Genomic DNA, 18634 nt, shown 5'->3' with positions numbered 1-18634 from the left:
CAGGTTTTTTTTGTTTTTTTTTGCTACTGATTTTGAAATATTTGAAAATAAATCTGCATGGTAAGTAGTTCATTAACAAAATACTGACCCAAACACCTTAATCTTAACCTTGGCAGAGAGGACTGGTTGTCACAGCTCTTCCTCCCTCGTACACACAAGGGAGATGCAAACAAGAGACACCTGTCTCTCTTTGACTAGGGTTGACTTGTTAAAGCACTTTGTAATTGGTGGCTCAGACAGTGTTGGTTGAAACAGTACTCAACATTTTAGGCTGACTAGTCCATGGATAGGACAGAACCTGTCCATTCCGTATGCCTGAGGTTCTGAGTGTGTGAAAAACGTTCCCATTGACCTGTTTACAGCACACAGAACCGTGGGGCCAGGACTGGGTTTCTATTATGGTTATCAGTTCCTTTGGGGTTAATTCTTGCAGCTCTGAGCTGACTAGTGGTTATTTACCAGGTTGAATCTTTTGCATTTGTCATGCACTGTCCTTTACTTTATATTTGTTCTTGCTTAATAAAGAATCAGAAAACAACAACAACAAATCAGAAAACTCATAAGCAAACCTTAAGATGAATTTTCAAGAGAATATAAACAATTCTCTTCTTAAGCATATGAGCTTTTTAAGGACGTCACAAATTCTGTGCTCGTAAAATGCTTCAAAAGGACTGTTGTATTTTTCCTGTGTGGGTTAAAAACTCAGTGAAGCCGAGGGTGATGGCTCACACCTGTAATCCCAGCACACCGCAGGGAGGCAGAGGCAGGCTGATCTGGTCAACAAAGTGAGTCCGGGACAGCCAAGGCTACACAAAGAAACCTTGTCTCAAAAAACAAAAACAAAAACAAAAACAAACAAACAAAAACCCTAAAAACCAAACCAAACCAAACCAAACAGAAAACACAAAGCAAGCAAGCAAACAAAACAATGAAAATAACATAAGCTGTATTTCTTTGGTAGTTTGCAGTACTGACACCTAACCAAATTTTCCTAACTTAAACATTTCATGAAAAACTAATTTCTTTCTTAGTTATGTGTAGATTTGTTTGGTCTCGTGTAGATTTGAGTTGAAGATACCTTTAGGTGCATAAATCTGTTGCTTAATAAGCTGTGTAATCTTACAAAAAATAACTTTGGGACTCACAACATCGACGTGTACACGGGACCCAGGTGGAAACAGACCCAGCTGAGTGAAATATTCACAGTGAACCATGGGCTAAGTCAGAGCACCGCAGGCTTTGAAATCAGGGGAGTGGGATTTCGCATTTCGTCTTGTTCTTGTTTGTTTCTGCTCCCTTTGTGTGGTGTGCTGGGACTCGTCTCTGCTTCCTGTACCCTGTTGTTCTCTCCCCCAACCCCAACGATCTCTCAGGTCCCCCACTACTGCGCTGCACGCCCGGCTTAAAGCGAGTCTGTTGGATGCACACATTACCACTGGAGCCTTTTGTCAATTGGCTTCATATTTCTCCCTTTAACTAAACCTTTTAACATGCATAGTGTGGTGGATACTGAAAAGATTTAGTTAGAAATAATTACAAATAGCACGGAACCCCCTAAGAATATTCGTCTCAAATCTCTGGAGTTTGGACATAGAAGAAACACTTTAGAGCAGCAGGAAGTCACGTGATGGTGGTTTTCTGTTTTCTGCACTCTGCACACGGAGTCACCTAGTAAAGGAACAACCTGCCCCCACCCCCTCAAAAAAACCCTCCAAAATGCTAAATGTTTTTATTTTTTAGGGCCAAAGCACACGCAGTGATACATTCTAGAATACAGACCTAGGGTCCAGCTTCTAATTTTAACGATTCGTTTATAAGTAGAACTGTGACACCGGAGGAGACGCTTTTCTGTAGAACAAATGAATAATTGCATTTTTTTCTTTCAACGTTGCCTACATTTTCAGTGAAAACTTTTTATGCTCTTCACAGCGCACGAGTGGCTTTGGTTTGGTGTCCTCCGTGGTGTCTTGGTTTCTCTTCCTCTGATTCTGTCTCTGCCCTGCCACAGAGCGCTCACTTGTTGGCGATATAGATGACCTTGTGCTTCGCGATGACGCTGATGTCGTGTTCCAGCTGCCTCATCTCTTCTTCCAGCTTCTGCTTTCGAATCTTCTTTGGTATGGAGTCGATGAAGACCGAGAGGGACTGGAACTCTTTGTGCACCTCTTCCCAGTTCTTCTTCAGGCCCTGGAAATGGCAAAGAAACAGTGAGACAGCACGGACACGGCAAGAGGAAATGCTAGCGAAACTAGCCGGAAGGAAGGCCGAGGGGGTGGAAAAGGCACGTTTAGAAAGGACAGCTCATCAGTCGGGACTTGGCCACCGCGACTGAGAACACTGTCCAGAAGCCGAGCCCTGCCCTCTGCGGGCTGCTCCGCCCCTGCTGGACTGTTTACTTGCTTCACTGTCGGTGCGCCTGAAATTTGTTTGCAGCATCTCATATGTAAATGCAGAATTATGAGCACTGTGGAACCACGCTTATAGCAAATGCTTTGGTTAAAAAAAAAAAAAAAAAAAAAATCCGCAGTCTGAAAATTGATAGTCCCGGGTACAGTTGGTTTTGGAAATATTTTTCATAAATTTATTAGAAAAGTTTTTCTTTCAAATGCATATGCATATATGGGTGTGCACGTGTATATTTGTGAGTGGGCATGGGCATGTGTGTGCACAAGGCAGTGGAAGCTAGAATATACAATCTCACACGTTATCTTCAGGACCGCCACCCTCCTCTCCGCAGGAGGATCTCTTAGAGTTAGGCTTCTGGCCAGCAACCCCCCCAACTCCCACCCCAACCCCGACCTGCCTGTTTCTTCCTTACTACTTCTGGGATCACAACACAAGTCACCCAGCCTGGCATTCAGTATATGGTTCTGGGGATCAAGCTCCCTGTGTTTATCACACTTCCTGTTAGTATATTCTAGATATGGCTGGAATATCATTAAACACAGAACACACGCCAATTTAATAACGTAGTTAATGTTTTATGGTCTCTAAAATTAACAAATTCAAAATTAAGGATCTCTTAGGAGCCCTAACTGGCTTTCCTATCTTTGCCTACTTACCTTTCTCATTACAATGCACCAGGGGGCTCCACTGACAACAAGGTCTTAAACTACTGAGTTCATTCGGTGAAGACTTATAAATGAGCACTTTTTATTCACTGTGAGACCATAGATCATTTTACCTACCCACATCTGTAATTCAAGTCCTGGGCATGAAGGTGAAGACAAGAAGATAGACCAGGAGCTTGCACAGCAGCCAGCCTAGCTGAGTTGTTAAACTCTAGAACACCTGGGTTCGGTGAGAGACCCTTTCTCTAAAACTATGGTAGACATTGACAGAAGCCACGCCCCCACACACACAATGACCTCTGATCTCCACTTATATGAGTTTGTGCAATTATGTGCGCGCGCGCGTGCACACACAAACACATACACACACAGACAAAGAAAAAGTAGATTCCATTTTAGAGAGAGAAACAGCAAGCCCTGGAAATCTACAAAGGACGTAAAAAGAGCAGAGATAATAACAGTTGCCCCGTGAACAAGAAGAAAGCCAGGCTGGATCATGTAGGATGAGAGGAAACAGATGCCATTTCTAAAAGGCAAGCCACACAGGCAGTCCCACCATCAGGACGAGGCCAAAGCAGCAATCACAAGCTGGAATTCCAGCTGTGGATTTTGGTGAGACAGTGAGAAATCCCACGGTGTCACTCCGGGTGACTCAGAGTAGTCAACAGGCAGCATCTTGAGCAAGAGCCTATCATAATCCAAGCTTCCTCGATGTGTGCGAACAGGCCTAGGGAGCTTCAGTTTGGCCTGCCACAGCCTTGGGGTCTGGGAAGGCACCTGGAGACAGAAGTAGCAAGCAGCAGGCTGGCTGCTGACAAGCCCAGGTGGTAGGGACAGGGAGGTGGGCAGAGAAGTGCATGGAGAAGGGAGGATAGTGTGAGTCTGGAGGTCGGGACCAGATCTCACCCACAGAGAATAACCCTGCAGTGAGATAGCTCTTAGTCTGATCAACCTCTGGACCATGATTACTCACCTGTGCTACCACACGGACCCCTGCCATCCCAGGCATAGTCTAGACACCCAACAGCTGCATCCCTCTAGCACGGCAGTTAGTGCTTAAGAGTTCTTACAAGTATAAAGAGAGTTTCTGCTTGGCCAGATCTCAGTGCTGTGGTTGCTTCTCACACCCCCAAAGTGTTTGGGAGATATCCCCACATTTGGAAGACATCTTCAGTTAGAACATCAGCTGCCCCAGGGATGCAATCCAGGATGGATCTGAAGGATGGGACAGCTGTCCAGCCCGCAGGCTGAAAAGCTACATGTGGCCAGCAGAGATCCCTGATGAGAAGAGGAAAGCCACCAAAGTGAAGGCAGACCTGCTGAACATCTAGTTTTCAATATAGACTCGGCACCAGGGTACAACTCGGGAAGGAAAGGACTCCTTCAACTGCCTCTGCCTCTACCTCTAAACATAAAAGCGTCTGCTTCCAATTTTCAAGGGCCCCAAGTAGTCAAAACAATCCTTATCAGAAAGAGTGATGCTGGAAGAATCTCAATATGTGATCTCAGATTATGTTATAGAACCGTAGTAACACAAACAGTATGGTACTGGGTCAAAAGTAGGTATATGCATATGGACTAGAATGGAGCACTCAGAAATAAACCCACAGAGATATAACCACCCAATTCTTGACAAAGATGTCAAAAGAAAAGGAGACATTAAAAAAGAGACAGCCTCTTCAACATATGGTGCTGAGAAAATGGAATTTCCACATGTGGAAGAATGAAACTACTCAAACCAATTCAAAATGACTCAAAGGGATATTAACGTAGGATCTGAGGCTTTGAAAGGGCTGGAGGAAAACACAGGGGATACCTGAAAACATCAGCATAGGACTTTTCTGTAAAGAACAGTGATAGCACAGGGAATGACCCCCAAAATTGACAAATGAGATTATCTGAAATTAAAGGGCTTCTTCAGGATCTGGAGGGAGGGCTCAGAAGTTCGGAGCACTCACATCACAGGCTGCTCCCACAGCACGGCTCATAGCTACCTGTAGCTCAGTTGCAGAGGAGCTGACCCCCTCTTCTGCTCTCCGCAGGCACCAGGCATGTGTGTGGTGCACACACATATATGCAGGCATGACACCCATACATGTAAGACAAAATTAAAATGTGTAAAAGGTTTCTTCATAGCAAAGGAAACAAACAGCATAGTGAAGGGATGGCTGTCAGAACAGGGAAAAAGACCAGCCACAAGTCACCCCAGCTGCCACGCTGGCTAAGAGACTGAGCAGATAGTTCTCAAAAGAAGAAATACAAAAGCTGGCTAAAAAGTACCTGGAAAAAAAAAAGTTCAATATCCTCAGCCATCAATGAAATTCAAATTAAAACCTCTTTGAAATCCCACCTCACCCCTGGTAGAATGGCTGTCATCAAAAACATAACAAACACTGGTGAGGGTGTGAAGGAAGGACATTTTTTATAAGCTGCTGGTAGGACTATGAACTGGTACAGCCACTGTGGACATCACCATAGGAGGTTCTCTAAAAATATAAACACATATGACCCAGCTAGGTCCCCCCTGTTTAGGTACCAGCAGAACTCTTCGCCAGCACACTATAGAGATCCGTGCACATCCATGCCTATTGCTCCAGAATTCAAACAGCTAGGAAAGGGAACGAGCCCAAATGTCTGTCAGCAGATGAACGGCTAAGGAAAAGGGCGCATGTGCACAGCATGTATGTTGTCAGCCTTAAAGGAAAAAATCATGATGTTTTCAGGAAAAGTAATTGTAGTAAGTGAAATAAGGCAGATTCTTAAAGGATGAATATCACCCCCTCCCCATACTGTGGGTGTGCACGCGTGTATGTATGTGAGTGTGTGTGTGTGTGTGTGTGTGTGTATGTGTGTGTGTGTGTGTGTGTGTGTAACTCATACAAACCAGAGAGGAGTCTTAAGAGGGCAGAGGGGAGGAGGAGGAGGAGGAGAACTTAAGCAACTATGTGACATGAAAGCCAAAGGGGGACTATTTGTGGAGAAAGGGACTAGCCAGAGCAGGCCAGGGAGGATGGGAGCAGCCAATAGGAGAGGGGGAAGCAACTGGAATGAGTCTGAGGCCACATGCGTATGAAATGCCTACTGAATCCCATGCCACCACAATGGATGCTAACCTTAAGCGTTGCTAACAAAAAGATGACGAAATAGAAAGAAGGGAGGTCAGAAGGAGGGGAGGAGACATGAGAAGGCAATGAAGAGACGAATATGATCAGAGCACATTAAGTGCAGGCATGAAAAATGTCACAGTGACACCTAGTAATTTGTATAAGTTGCTAAGCAAAACAAATGAGGGGGGAGGATTAGAAGTAGCTTATATAATGATGATGTCACAGGAAGTAGAAGCCTTTGGTGGACAAGGGGGTTTTGGTGCTTTCACTCTGTATTCAGGTAACACAATGAGAAGCTAGGATACACTAAATAAGATGGGGGGGGGCAGGTGACGTGGCCCTGTACTGAGTCAGATTAAAACAAAGATCTGGGATGGTGAGAGGTAGAAACCACAACCACCCAGGTTTAACCCTCTCTAGAGGGAGATGGGTCAGCGCAGCTTTTAACAGCGCATGAGACGTGTCCTGAAGAGACGTCCTCAAAGGGACCCTGCTCCCCCTTGGCCCTTCATTATGAAGCCTGTGTTCCCACAGTGCACCACAGGGGTGCCTACCACAGAGAGAAAATGTATACATTTATACACTTTCAAATATCAAAGGGCTTTCAAGCGAGTTGGGGGATATTTTCATATTGCTTGCGGTCCCAGAAGCACATTTTTCCCCCTGTGGATTTCTTTTTGAAGGGTAGTTTTCTTTTAACGTCTAGAATGTTCAACAGTGTTTGGATCAAAGCTAAGGATGGAAACGCGACATAATTTGTGTCATGTTGACGCAGCCTCTGCTGCTTTTAAATGTTTTATTTTTATTTACTTTATCTTATAAAATGGTCCATTGGAGCAATAGACATTTCTCCTCTTTGTATTTTTATTTTTCATTTTTCTTTCTCCTGTATTTGTTCTGAAATAATGTTGCTCGTGAGGTAAAACAGCGAGCCGTGATCCACAAGAGATGCCGTCCATTTCCTGTGCCTGGATCCACAGGCTCCTGCACGCTTGCACGCCTTCCTGTGCCGCTTTCTAGCACAACTAGAGTGCTGCTGACCCTGCGGGGTCTCCAGCTTTCTGTCCCTCTGTCCTCTGGCTTTAAAGCATCTCTGGTGGGAGGGACAAGAGGCTGCACCTCTGCCCTTCTGTACTCGCAGACACATTTCCAGCTGTGTTTATCTGCGCTGTGAGGTGTCCAGCGCATTAAGAACAGAGAACACTGACAGTCCTTCGTCCCCATTGTCACAGTCCTTCTTGCCTATAGACGCAGCTGCACTTGCCTGTCGCTAGGCTTGGAGGTCTCCAGGCCTTGCTGGTTCCCTGTCCCCGAGGTCACTTCTGTCTACAGCTCCTTCCAAACCCCAGCTGAGTCTACCTTCTATTTCCCCACAGGAGCCCAGACTCATACAATTTCCTCTTTTCCCGTCTTGTCTGTCGTGGGAAGAACACTAGCCTGAGGTTTGTGAGCTCTGACTCATCAACTTGATAACATGTGGCCAAAGGCAAGAGTAGGCGTTCACCACAGTAAGGACTGTGTTTATTCTGCACGTTATACTTTTGGCCATAAACATATAGATGTCCACAAATTAAGGAGCGGATGACTGTTCAGATGAAGCCACTGGTTAGATTTCTATTTAATTTCCTCATCTGTAGAATGAGGTGTATGGAATCATTAGCTCAGATGGTCCCTTCTGGGTGTCATGGGACCGTTACTGTACGAAGGAGGAGGTCAGGGCATACGACCACAGTGCCATAGAACTCTGCAGCTTTGAGCTGGGTGGGAAGCAAGGCCCAGGGCTTGTCAGCAGTACTGCAGCTGGCTTTGTAACTGGGAAGCAATGCACTGGCTAGTGAGTGAGTGAGGCATTCAGTGAAGGAGTCACTATTGTGCCACTGCCGCATCAAAGGGGGATTCTTGGGGAGTGTGACCAGAAGAGGATGGCAAAGGCCGCTTCTCCACTGTAGCCAAACGGCACAGGAGGGAAGAGCCTATGCACCCCAAGGAAGTCCCTCCTGTCCCTTTTTTCCAGCATGACGTAGCCATGCAGGCATCATGGTCTGGCTTTTGCACAGATATGTGCTTCCTAAAGCCAGGCAATACTTGACAAGTAACGGGCTAAGAGCCTTGCTCTCCACCAAATGGCCTGTAATTCCCCATTTCCTGCCTGCCATCTTCACAGCCCCACTCCCCAACACTCCCACCCGGGTATTTTCAGCACTCTGTTGTGTCATCATCTCAACAGAGAGGCTCTGCCCTTTAACCTTACCTGGTGTCTGGGTGCTCCTTATGCTGCAGGTTGGGGCTCCACTTTAGAGCTATATGTTTTGGCACTGACTACCACCTTGGGATGTTCTTAAACTTGAGATCCATACACCCACAAAGACACATTCCTGTCTATCCGCTGCACTGTACAGATCACATCTCATCAGATTACAGCATTCTTTATAGCAAAACTAATATACCATTTGTGGTATCTTCGTGGCTCAGGCTAATACTGTGCACAGAATGGACATTTAATACATTTTTATTGGTGCTTATGATGACATTCATTAAATGTTAAGAATCTATAATGACAGGGGCTGGAGAGATGGCTCAGAGGTCAAGAGCACTGCCTGCTCTGCCAGAGGTCCTGAGTTCAATTCCCAGCAACCACATGGTGGCTCACAACCATCTATAATGAGATCTGGTGCCCTCTTCTGGCGTGCAGGCATACATGTAGGCAGACCATTGTGTGTGTGTGTGTGTGTGTGTGTGTGTGTGTGTGTGTGTGTGTGTGTATAATAAATCTTAAAAAAGGAATCTATAATGATATATGATACATTTTCAATAGTTATTAATAAGAGTTTTTGCTTTCTTATAGTGTGTAAGTGTGTAAGTGTGTGTGTGTGTGTACGCATGGGCATGTGTGTGCTATGATGCCTGTGTGGAAGTCAGAGGACAACTTGAGATAAGAGTTTCTTGTATATGCCAGGCTAACTGGCTCATGAACTTCCAGGAACTCTCCTGTCAATCATTGGTTCTGTGCTGGCGTAGGGGCCCCAGCATCACAAACACGCACTGCCACATCCCATGTTTTATGTACCCACATTTGCCAGACAGTTCTTTACTACTGAACTATCTCCCCAAACAAATCTTATTGTTCTATGAGGTCACTGGCTATTGTCTTGTAAAAAAGAGCCATTGTTTCACTTCTTTAAGGGGTAGAGTGCAAGCAGGCACTTAATAACTGCTCTACACAAATGACAGTGCCAAGTCCGGCTCATTTATTGATGTTTTACACTTCCATTCAATTACAATGAAAATATGTTGTATGGCCCTTTTATTCAAAAAAAGGGGAAATGTATGTGAACACTAACACCCATTTATTTAGTAATTTGGATAGATAAATCATTGGAAAGAAAAAAATGTGGCTTGGGGACAGCTTCGATTATTCTAGAGCTCCATCTAGTGAAAAAAAATCACTCTTTTATGAGTATTTTAAAAAATAAATTTAGTGAATGAAAGCAACTATTTTCTCATTTTTTAAAATACCAGTTTGCTGTAGGAGAGAGTAGACTCTCTTACAACTGATACTCACCAAGCTAGAAACAAAACAGTTTACAGCCCAGAAGTGGTTTTGATGGCGGTGGAAGCCCTGGCTTCAACAGAGGCGCTGACAGGAGCGTGGGGGGGAGAGGAGGGAACCCCAGACAGCTCACCTGCAGCACCGCCTCCCTTTCTTCATCAGAAAGTCTCTTCATGGCCGCTTTTTTAAGGTTCTCCTGAACATATTTATTGTACTCTTCTTGGGCTTTCTTCACATCCTCATTTCGCTTGCAGATGTATTCAGGCGTGATGCCGTAATCCTGTGAGGCATTTTCAGAAAACAAAAACAAAAACAAAAAAACTGAATGAGCTTCTTGAGTGCAGTGCTCTATGTGCAAGCATAGCAACTAAGGACTAGAGAATAAACAATTCTTTTTTTTTTTTTTTTTTTTTTGAGACAGGGTTTCTCTGTCTAACAGCCTTAGTCTTGCTTTAAAGACCAGGCTGGCCTCGAACTCACAGAGAGATCTGCCTGCCTCTGCCTCCAGGCTGCTGGAAATGAGATGGTGGATCAGAAAGTTGGCTTCGTGGGTAAATGTACTTGTTACCAAGGCTGATGATCTGAATTCAATTCCCTGGACCCACGTGGTGGAAGCAGAGAACTGACTCCAAAAAGTCATCCTCTGACCTTCACATATGTGTACACACACACACACACACACACACACACACACACACACACACACACAAACACACACTAAAAGAAGAGAGATCTTTTAGCAATTTGTTGTCTTTCTTCTCACTATCACCAGTGTCTATTCTTAAGATCTAGAGTTTTTGTTTTTGTTTTTTTTCTTAGATGGAGCAGTAGCCCACGTAGGCCTTGAACTAATTATGCAGACCAGCCTCAAACTGACAGAGACTGACTTGCCTCATATCCCTGAGTGCTGAGACTAACATCACCATGCCCAACCTCTTAACTTTTAGGAGCTGGCTTCTCTGGGGCTGGGAGAAGGCCTGGAGCTTAGGAAGACTTGCTGCCTTTGCAGAGGACCTGAGTTCCGTTCCTAGCACCCACTCGGGTGGTTCAGAACCACCAGGATCTCCAGCCCCAAGGGACCTGACACCCTCCTCTTGTAGGTATCTGCTTTCACACACACACACACACACACACACACACACACACACACACACACACACATGCATGTGCATATACACAGCTATTTGTTTTTTAAGTCGGGCTTTTTTTTTCTTTCCTGTATTTTATGTAATTTAGCTATTACTTGATCTTGAATATCTCAAAGGTCTCTTTTTTTGTAACCTGGCTAAGTAAAAAAAGACAAACCCCCATAAACCATAAAAATAAGCCCTTAATGGCACCATAAGCAAGAACTTCAAGGGTAGCTTGCCTCGGCCCCTAAAGCTGTTTTGGAAGAGTCAGCTGCCCTTTCCGGCTCCTGTGTTGCTTACAGGGACGATACCACGGCCGCCAGCTGTGCTTCTTTTAATTAGTGAACACACTGGCACTGTGTAGAGAAACACAATTTCTCTGTGCTCAGTTTTCAAAATAATATTTGAGAATTTATTGGGTGCTAAGAATCATAGTGAATAGAAAGGTTTCTTTCCTCATAGGAGTCTTATTCCTGGGTAGAGAGACTGTTTATCAGCCACAAGAGAGGAAAACATCACACTGTGTCTGGGTGTGGAGAGACGGCTTAGAAGTTAAGAGTCCCGGCTGCACTTGCAGGGGACCTGAGTTCTGTTCCCAGCACTCACGCTGCACCTTACCACCATCCATAACTCCAATTTCGGAGGATCTAACAGCCTCTTCTGGCCTTCACAGGCACTAGGCACACACATGGTACACAGAGAAACACGGAAGCAAAACATCCGTACACATAAAACTAAACCTAAAAAACGTTAAACTACATCTGTTTGAGTAAGTACGGACTTTCTCCCTTGTTGTTCTTTCGTAAACAGCGTAGTATACCAACAATGTACACAGAGTTTGCCTTATATTAGTTATGGTAAGAAATCTAGAGATAATATAAAGCCCCTAACAGGTTATGTATGTTATACAACCTACTAAGCCGTTCATATGCGGACTGTGAGCATTTGTGGATTTCGATACCCACCAGGGTTCTGTAACCAATCCCCTTGTATTGAGGGAGGAAGTATAAAATGACACATGTGCATGGTATGACGTAAGTAAGGGCTAAGAAGGGTAATGAAACCAGAAGCAAATGAAGACAAAGCAGCCAGGGAAGGTGTCTCTGGGGAAGTGGCAGTGAGGGGTCTGGTAGTCATGGAAACCGTTCACAACTATCCTCGCAAAGCGGTCCCCTGACTTCTGCATGTGAGCTGTGGCACATGCCCAGTGCCCTCTTCCATAATAAAAAATATTTTTAAAAAGGTTTGATTATGTTCAGGAGAGTGACTTTAAGTGTTTCTACAAGCTAAATGGCTGGAGGCTGGTGACTCTTGTCACTGACTGTTCTATTATAACGTCTACTCTTTGTGGCTCTTTTGTTAGGTACCAGATACAGTCAGGTACTTGGCGCCATTTAATGCTCGCTGTGCCCCGATGGGCAATCCAGTGGCTCATCACAGATCCCAAAGTTAGCAAGTAGCAAGTCAGAGTTTGAAATGTTAGCTTACTATTATGCTACACACCTCATACGGTCATTCACCTTTAAGTTCATCTCAACAATCTCAAGATACAAATGACCTAGAATTCATTTAGAATTAAAAAAAAAAAAAGGCGGGGTGGGGGGAGCGGGGGAGGGAGAAGTAGTCTACTCGGTTTTCCCCAAGTCATATTCCCTTCACCATCTGGTGCTGGTTAGTATTTTTGTTGTTGCTGTTGTTCTGGTTTTATTTTGTTGTTGTTGCTGCTGACTTGACGTAAGCTCGGGTCATCTGGGAGGAGGGACCCTCAATTGAGAAAATGCCTTCATCTAAACAAGTCTGTAGGGCCATTCTCTTGGTTAATGGTTGATGTGGGAGGGTCCAAGCCTATGGTGGGTGGTGCCATCCCTGGGCTGGTGGCCCTGGGTTTTATAAAAAAGCATATTGAATAAACCATGGAGAGCAAGCCAATGAGTAGCACCCCTCCATGGCCTCTGCATCAGCTCCTGCCTCCAGGTTCCTGTGTTGAGTTCCTGCTCTAAGTTCCTTCCATAATGGACTATAAACTGTGACATTAAATAAACCATATCTTCCCTCAGTTGGTTTTGGTTGTGATTTCTATCGCAGCAATAGAAACCAAACTGAGATGCTGCCTACTTTCTTTACTAATCATAGCTTGTTTTTAAAGACTTAACCCTGAGTAATGAAAAGTTGAATAAGTAAGTCTACGAAGAGCAACACCAAGAAGACTGTGTGCTGCTCTTGTGGCTTGATAAACACACACAGGCCATTCATTAGTCTCCTCTCTTCTGTTTCTGTAATGGCTACTTCAACTTTTTTCCTGTTCAGAAAGAAAACGCATTGACATGGGCAGCAAAAACGGAGACAGCCCAGGGGAGAGGCAACATGTGCCGCAGTTGCTGCCATAACCACCAAAGGAGAGAAGGGATTTTTTTATGCAACAACAGATCAATAGTGGGGTGGAAGTGGCTTGAAGGAGCCAGGAGCCCACTTGTCCCAGTGATGCGAGAAGGACCACGGAAGAAGTATCCTGAGAAGCATTAATAATGCTATCAGCATGTGGCTAACAACCAGATGACACCTGAGTTCTTTTAGGGGTGACCTTAGCCTGCTGGATGGGAGAAATTTCCCAGAGAACTAGTGTTGTGCTCTGAAGTTGGCCGGGAGGCTGTTGTCATTTTCTGCACCCATGGGTGGTATGCAGATCCTCACTGGACTATCTAGAGTCCTTCCTCACTATTGCAGTCTGATCTCCCCAGCCCTCTCCTCCCCTGCCTTGCCCTCCCCTGCCCTCCCCTGCCCTCTCCTCCCCTGCCTTGCCCTCCCCTCCCCTGCCCTCTTTTCCCCCTCTTTTCTCCTTTCCCCCTTTTCCATTTTTTCTCTATTCCTCAGGCTTTTCTTTCTTTCCTTCCTTCTCTCTTTCTTCGGTTCCTTTTCTATTTCTGTCTGCAACTTACTATTATTTGTTATTAATATTTAGGACTTTATAGCCCATTTTAGTATGTGTTCCCACTCACTTTTATAAAATACGGTAGGATTTGTATATTTTTCTTTGTAAGCTTTTAACATAAAAGTTTAAAAAAACAAAAACAAAAACAATTAAAACCTAACGTCTAGCAAATAAAATCCCATCCCTCCCTGATGAACATCCTTTCAGGTGGAAATCACTGATGACATAATTGATCCCTTTATAGTGCTTTCGATGCTTTACCCAAACTCAAATAAAATAAACTTGTTTTTACTAACACAGTAACATGAGTTGTTTCAGAGAGAGTGATGGGGGGAGGAGGGGAGTAATGGGGGCTCTGAAGCTTCATCAAGACCTCCTGCAAGGTCGGTTCCTCCAGGTTTACAGTAGTGATGCCTTCGGTGATGTTTTTACCCCACCAATAACTAGCATTTTTCAGATACTGTCTGATATAGTTATTAAATGCACTAATAACTAGAATTGGGGAAGATCGAAGTCATGCTTGTAATATGCACCGCACACAGACCACAGAGCAGTGGAAGTGAGCGTCCTGTGTACCTGTCCCTCTGCAGCCCACTGCAATCTCAGCTCGCTCACTGACAAATCAGGGCTACCTTTTTATTGATGTACTTGGGCAGTAGTCCTGAGGTTTCCAGATCATGCTTATCTCCAGTTCTTTTGTCAACATAAATCGGCTTGGGCTTTCTGGCCACGCCCATGATGACATCAGCTGCATTTGTGTTTATGAAGTTTTTTCCACTCTGTATTCCCATAATTGGATGATCGGTCCTCAAGGGCACTGCAGGCTTCTTGGGAACATCCCTATTAAACTTTGTTTCTGTTAAACATAACATTTCATTGTTAATGTTCAATTGGGACATCCAGATATTTACCACTGGTATTGAGGTTTCATTAGCAACATATGCAAATACTTAAGCTAAAACAACTATATATATCCACACATTTATTGGTTTGTGTATATTAGTTATGTATTGCCGGTCATTTGTCAGCCATACCTCTAAAAAGTACTTAAATACAAAAGTATAAATAACCAAAATATAAAGTTAAGTGCATATGATCACTTTGATGCTGAAAACAGTATAAAAAGGTCAAGTAAGTGACCTATAATGATAGCAGACTACTACATTTTTGATGGATAGTATAAAGACTACAACAACACATATTCAGTCTTACCACTTAAAATAAGCTTATATAAAAACCTCAGAAAATTTTAACATACAATCAGTATTGTCCAGCATTATGTTTTTGAAGAGAAAATTATAACAGAGCTATCAAGTAAATGCCGAGATTTAAAGATACAAGGCAGGGGGCAAGATGCTGAAGCATGTGGTGTTAGAGGTGGGGGCCTCTTTGGGTAGAGCAAGGAGCAGCACAAGATGCTTGCCCCACGCGGTCTGTTTGGGGGTGAATTGTCACCTGCCACTATCTTTCTCTATTTCTATCTCTACTTTCTCCTAGTCTCCCAAGCCCCACTCACTATGAGGTAAAGTGGCTGTCACTGGCAATAAAACGGTAGCTAAGTCACCTGTCAACAATTCTAATATTTAAAACACTAAGTGATTGAACCTACTAGGTGGTAGTGGTTTTTCCTTGGAATGCTTCTTCAGAAAATCCTTCGGGGAAGGCACTTCAACCTTTGCAGGCCCCATCGTTTTCATTGCAGTCTTGAATTTCTTCAGGTCATCTTTCACGGACGATGTAAACACCGATGTATACCTGGAATTAAACAATTTTAGATTGTAGCATTTCTATTTCTAGTACAAAAGCACTTAAAGCATACGTTTCTGATGTATGTACGTCTGAATTGGTAATGGAGAATGGGCATAAGACTTAATGGTCTGACTCCATTCGCTGTGCTTGCGAACTCCAGGTTGAAAGAGGGGCCAGGGCACAGGTATCCGCTTACCTCCGTATTATCCTCTGTCACTAGCATCGATTGGGATGTCTCTTCTCTCACTGCTGATCTTAGTGATGTGTGTCTTCCCACCCCCAAGCCCCAGCTAGCTAGTCTTACTAGCAGTTTAATCATCTTCTCAATGAAGCCAAATTTTATTGTTTTTCTCTCATGTTTCATTTTTAATGTTTAGTGTTTATTCCCCTTTCTTTAGGTATAGTTTGCTTTTAAAGTTTCTTAAGGTATACTTATAAATATATTTGGTTTTAAATATTTAAGGTCTTCTGAGTGTTTCAAGCTATAACTTTTCCTCTAAGCACTGCCTTGGCTGCATCCTAAATATTTTGAAAGGACATCTTTCATCAGGCTTGGTGGCACATGCCCTGAATCCCAGCACTTGGGAGGCAGAGGCAGGTAGACCTGTGAGTTGGAGGCCAGCCTGGTCTGCAGAGTGAGTTTCAGAATGGCCAGGGCTACTTGAGCAACACTGTTTCCGATGGGTGTGGCAGAGAAGATAGGACATCTTTCACTTTTATGCAACCCTAAATACTCTTTATATTGTCTTCATTTAGTAGTTTTCTCAGTTTTCATGGATTCAGGCTTCCCGATTATCTTTTACTGATTTGTAATTTATTTCCACTTGTCGGAGAATATACATCGTATGACTTCAATCCTTAAAAACGCAAGCTGGCACTTTGGTGTATACCAGAGAGGCTGCAGCAAGAACAGAGCACAGCCAGACTCTTATCTCAGGGACAGGTCACCCTCTTTTCCCCAGCATATAGCTTTGGGGAGGACACATATGGGGCGGTAAGGGAAGGAGTGCCTGCCTATGCTAGTGAGATCACCGAATCAACCTGCTTTTCTACTTTACATCTTTATTTTTAAAGGGATTTCCTCAAAAACTACATAGACACTTTAGACAAGCACAAATCACTTAAAAAAAAAAATGTTTGTGTCACTTAATTTTAATGTGTGTTTCGGAGTATATCTGTCGGTTGGTGAGATGGCTCAGTGGGTTTTGTCAGGAAGTCTGATGACCTGTTTTTGATCCCTGAGCCTCCAGGAAGAACGAGAGAACGGCTCCTCAGGATCAAAGGAGTGCACCACCAGGCTTACCTTCTGTCCCTAGCTTGCCAATGCTGCGTTCTCTTTTCTGGTCTTTATCCCCATGGCTCATTTTGCGTTGTTGTGTCTTGGGATTCACCGGTTTTCTTCATCGGTGCCTTTGCTGTTGCCAACCCTACCCAGTGTGCTGCTCTCAGTTTGGACACGATCTTCTTTACATCTAGAAGTTAGGTTTGTATCTTCTCTCCGCTTTCATTTCTCTCCATATCTTAGTCTTGCATCCCTCTACCTCTTTGAGCATGATATTTAAAATAGCTGCTTTAAATGCCTCTGTCTAGGGCTAGAGAGATGGCTCAGAGGTTAAGAGCACTAACTGCTCTTCCAGAGGTCCTGAGTTCAATTCCCAGCAACCACATGGTGGCTCACAACCATCTATTATGTGATCTAATGCCCTCTTCTGGCCTGCAGGTGCACATGCAGCTAGAGCACTGTTCACATAATAAATAGATCTTTTTAAAAATGCCTCTGTCTAGTAATTGCTGTTCGCCATCTCTCTAGCTGTTTAGACTGGCAGCTTTTCTTTTGGTTATATCATATATTCCTGTTTCTTTGCATGTCTGTTCATTTCTGTTATTTTGTCTTGATGCCAAGAACTGAGAATTTTAGAGTGTTAATTCCTGGCTTTTGTCTTTTTTTTTTTTTTTAACTTTATCTTTTTAAAAAACTTGTTTCATCATTTCATTAGTTTGATTCTGGAATGCAGTTGTCATAATTGGGAAAAGCAGTTATCTTAAGGCTAGATGGTAGATCCTCAGCTTGAGAGTTTTGTCTCTGATTCTGTCCTGCTCCTGTGGTAATATGCTCTGTGGAGAAGGAGACTTTCGCCACTCTGGCTGGTGAGTGGATGGACTTTATGCCACTGCTGCTTGGTGAGGGTCATTTTCGTGGTGTCGTATTTCATCACTCATGTGCACTGTCAATCAAGGAGTTAGAGAAAATCTCCTGTAGGTTTCTCCCCAACCCTGGCCAGTTCCCTCTTCTCTGGTGCACTGGTCTGTGAAAGCTAGCTGATTTGTCGCTCCAGCTCCAAACTACCTTAATTCTCAGATAATCCAGGGCTTTGTTTCTTTTCTCTGGGCTTTGGCCAGGAATTGTCCCTAGCGTGTCTGTTAGAGCAACCGCAGGCCAGCTTCATTCCTTTCTCCCTCTCTCAGGAAGGGCTGTTTTGTGCTTTCCACTGTCCAATGTTTGAAAACCTTACTTCTCTATAATTTTTCCTGGTGTCTTTTTTAAAATTTTTTAATTTTTTTATTTTTAAGAATACTCAATAGCTTTAGAAGGTCTTAGGACCTGATGCTGATCTTTTTAAAATTATATGTATAATATCTATCCAGATTACAGATGGAAATACATCGAAATATATAACTTAATCTTAGGGACATGGAATTTGGGGTAATATGTTTTTTTTTTCTGATCTGTTCCTAACTGGGTTTTAAATTTTTGACAATCTTATACTTGAATAAATCCACTGTGACCACATCCCTCCCCCCACTGCAGTTATCCTACCTTTATCAGTTTGTATTCTCTGAGCATGTGGCTACGGAGCTCTGTATGCACAGACCAACTGTTTCTATGCTTTAGGGCTTTTCCTCAAGGCCCTAATGAACTCAGTAGCTGGGAACATTATGGAAATGAATGAATCATAAGACAACTTCAGGAAGCCATTTTCAAGCCAAACTTGTGTCTTACAACTTCTGTTGAAGTTGGCAGAGAAGGCGTCACAACCAATAACATAATTTCCTTTGATGTGAAATAGGGTAATGACTATAGCCACCTCCTTTTCAGT

At 43.7% G+C, this 18634-nt stretch overlaps 1 protein-coding gene across 3 annotated transcripts in view; it reads right to left on the bottom strand.

Annotated features, from left to right (window-relative positions):
* Window positions 1-1716: 1716 nt before the first annotated feature.
* Window positions 1717-18634, bottom strand: part of Enkur (enkurin, TRPC channel interacting protein) — a 30383-nt gene continuing 13465 nt past the window's right edge. For all 3 annotated transcript variants that reach the window (XM_051151241.1, XM_051151240.1, XM_051151242.1), the window contains exons 2-5: window positions 15397-15542; window positions 14420-14643; window positions 9862-10008; window positions 1717-2187 (exon numbers count right to left, since the gene is read on the bottom strand). In XM_051151241.1, the coding sequence (XP_051007198.1) occupies window positions 2014-2187; window positions 9862-10008; window positions 14420-14643; window positions 15397-15484 (633 nt within the window). In that variant the 5' untranslated portion in view covers window positions 15485-15542 and the 3' untranslated portion in view covers window positions 1717-2013. The remainder of the gene's footprint in view (window positions 2188-9861; window positions 10009-14419; window positions 14644-15396; window positions 15543-18634) is intronic.

This window comes from Acomys russatus, chromosome 9 (assembly GCF_903995435.1).
Source record: "Acomys russatus chromosome 9, mAcoRus1.1, whole genome shotgun sequence".
NCBI lineage: Eukaryota > Metazoa > Chordata > Mammalia > Rodentia > Muridae > Acomys > Acomys russatus.
This window is presented reverse-complemented; position numbering and strand designations above follow the sequence as displayed.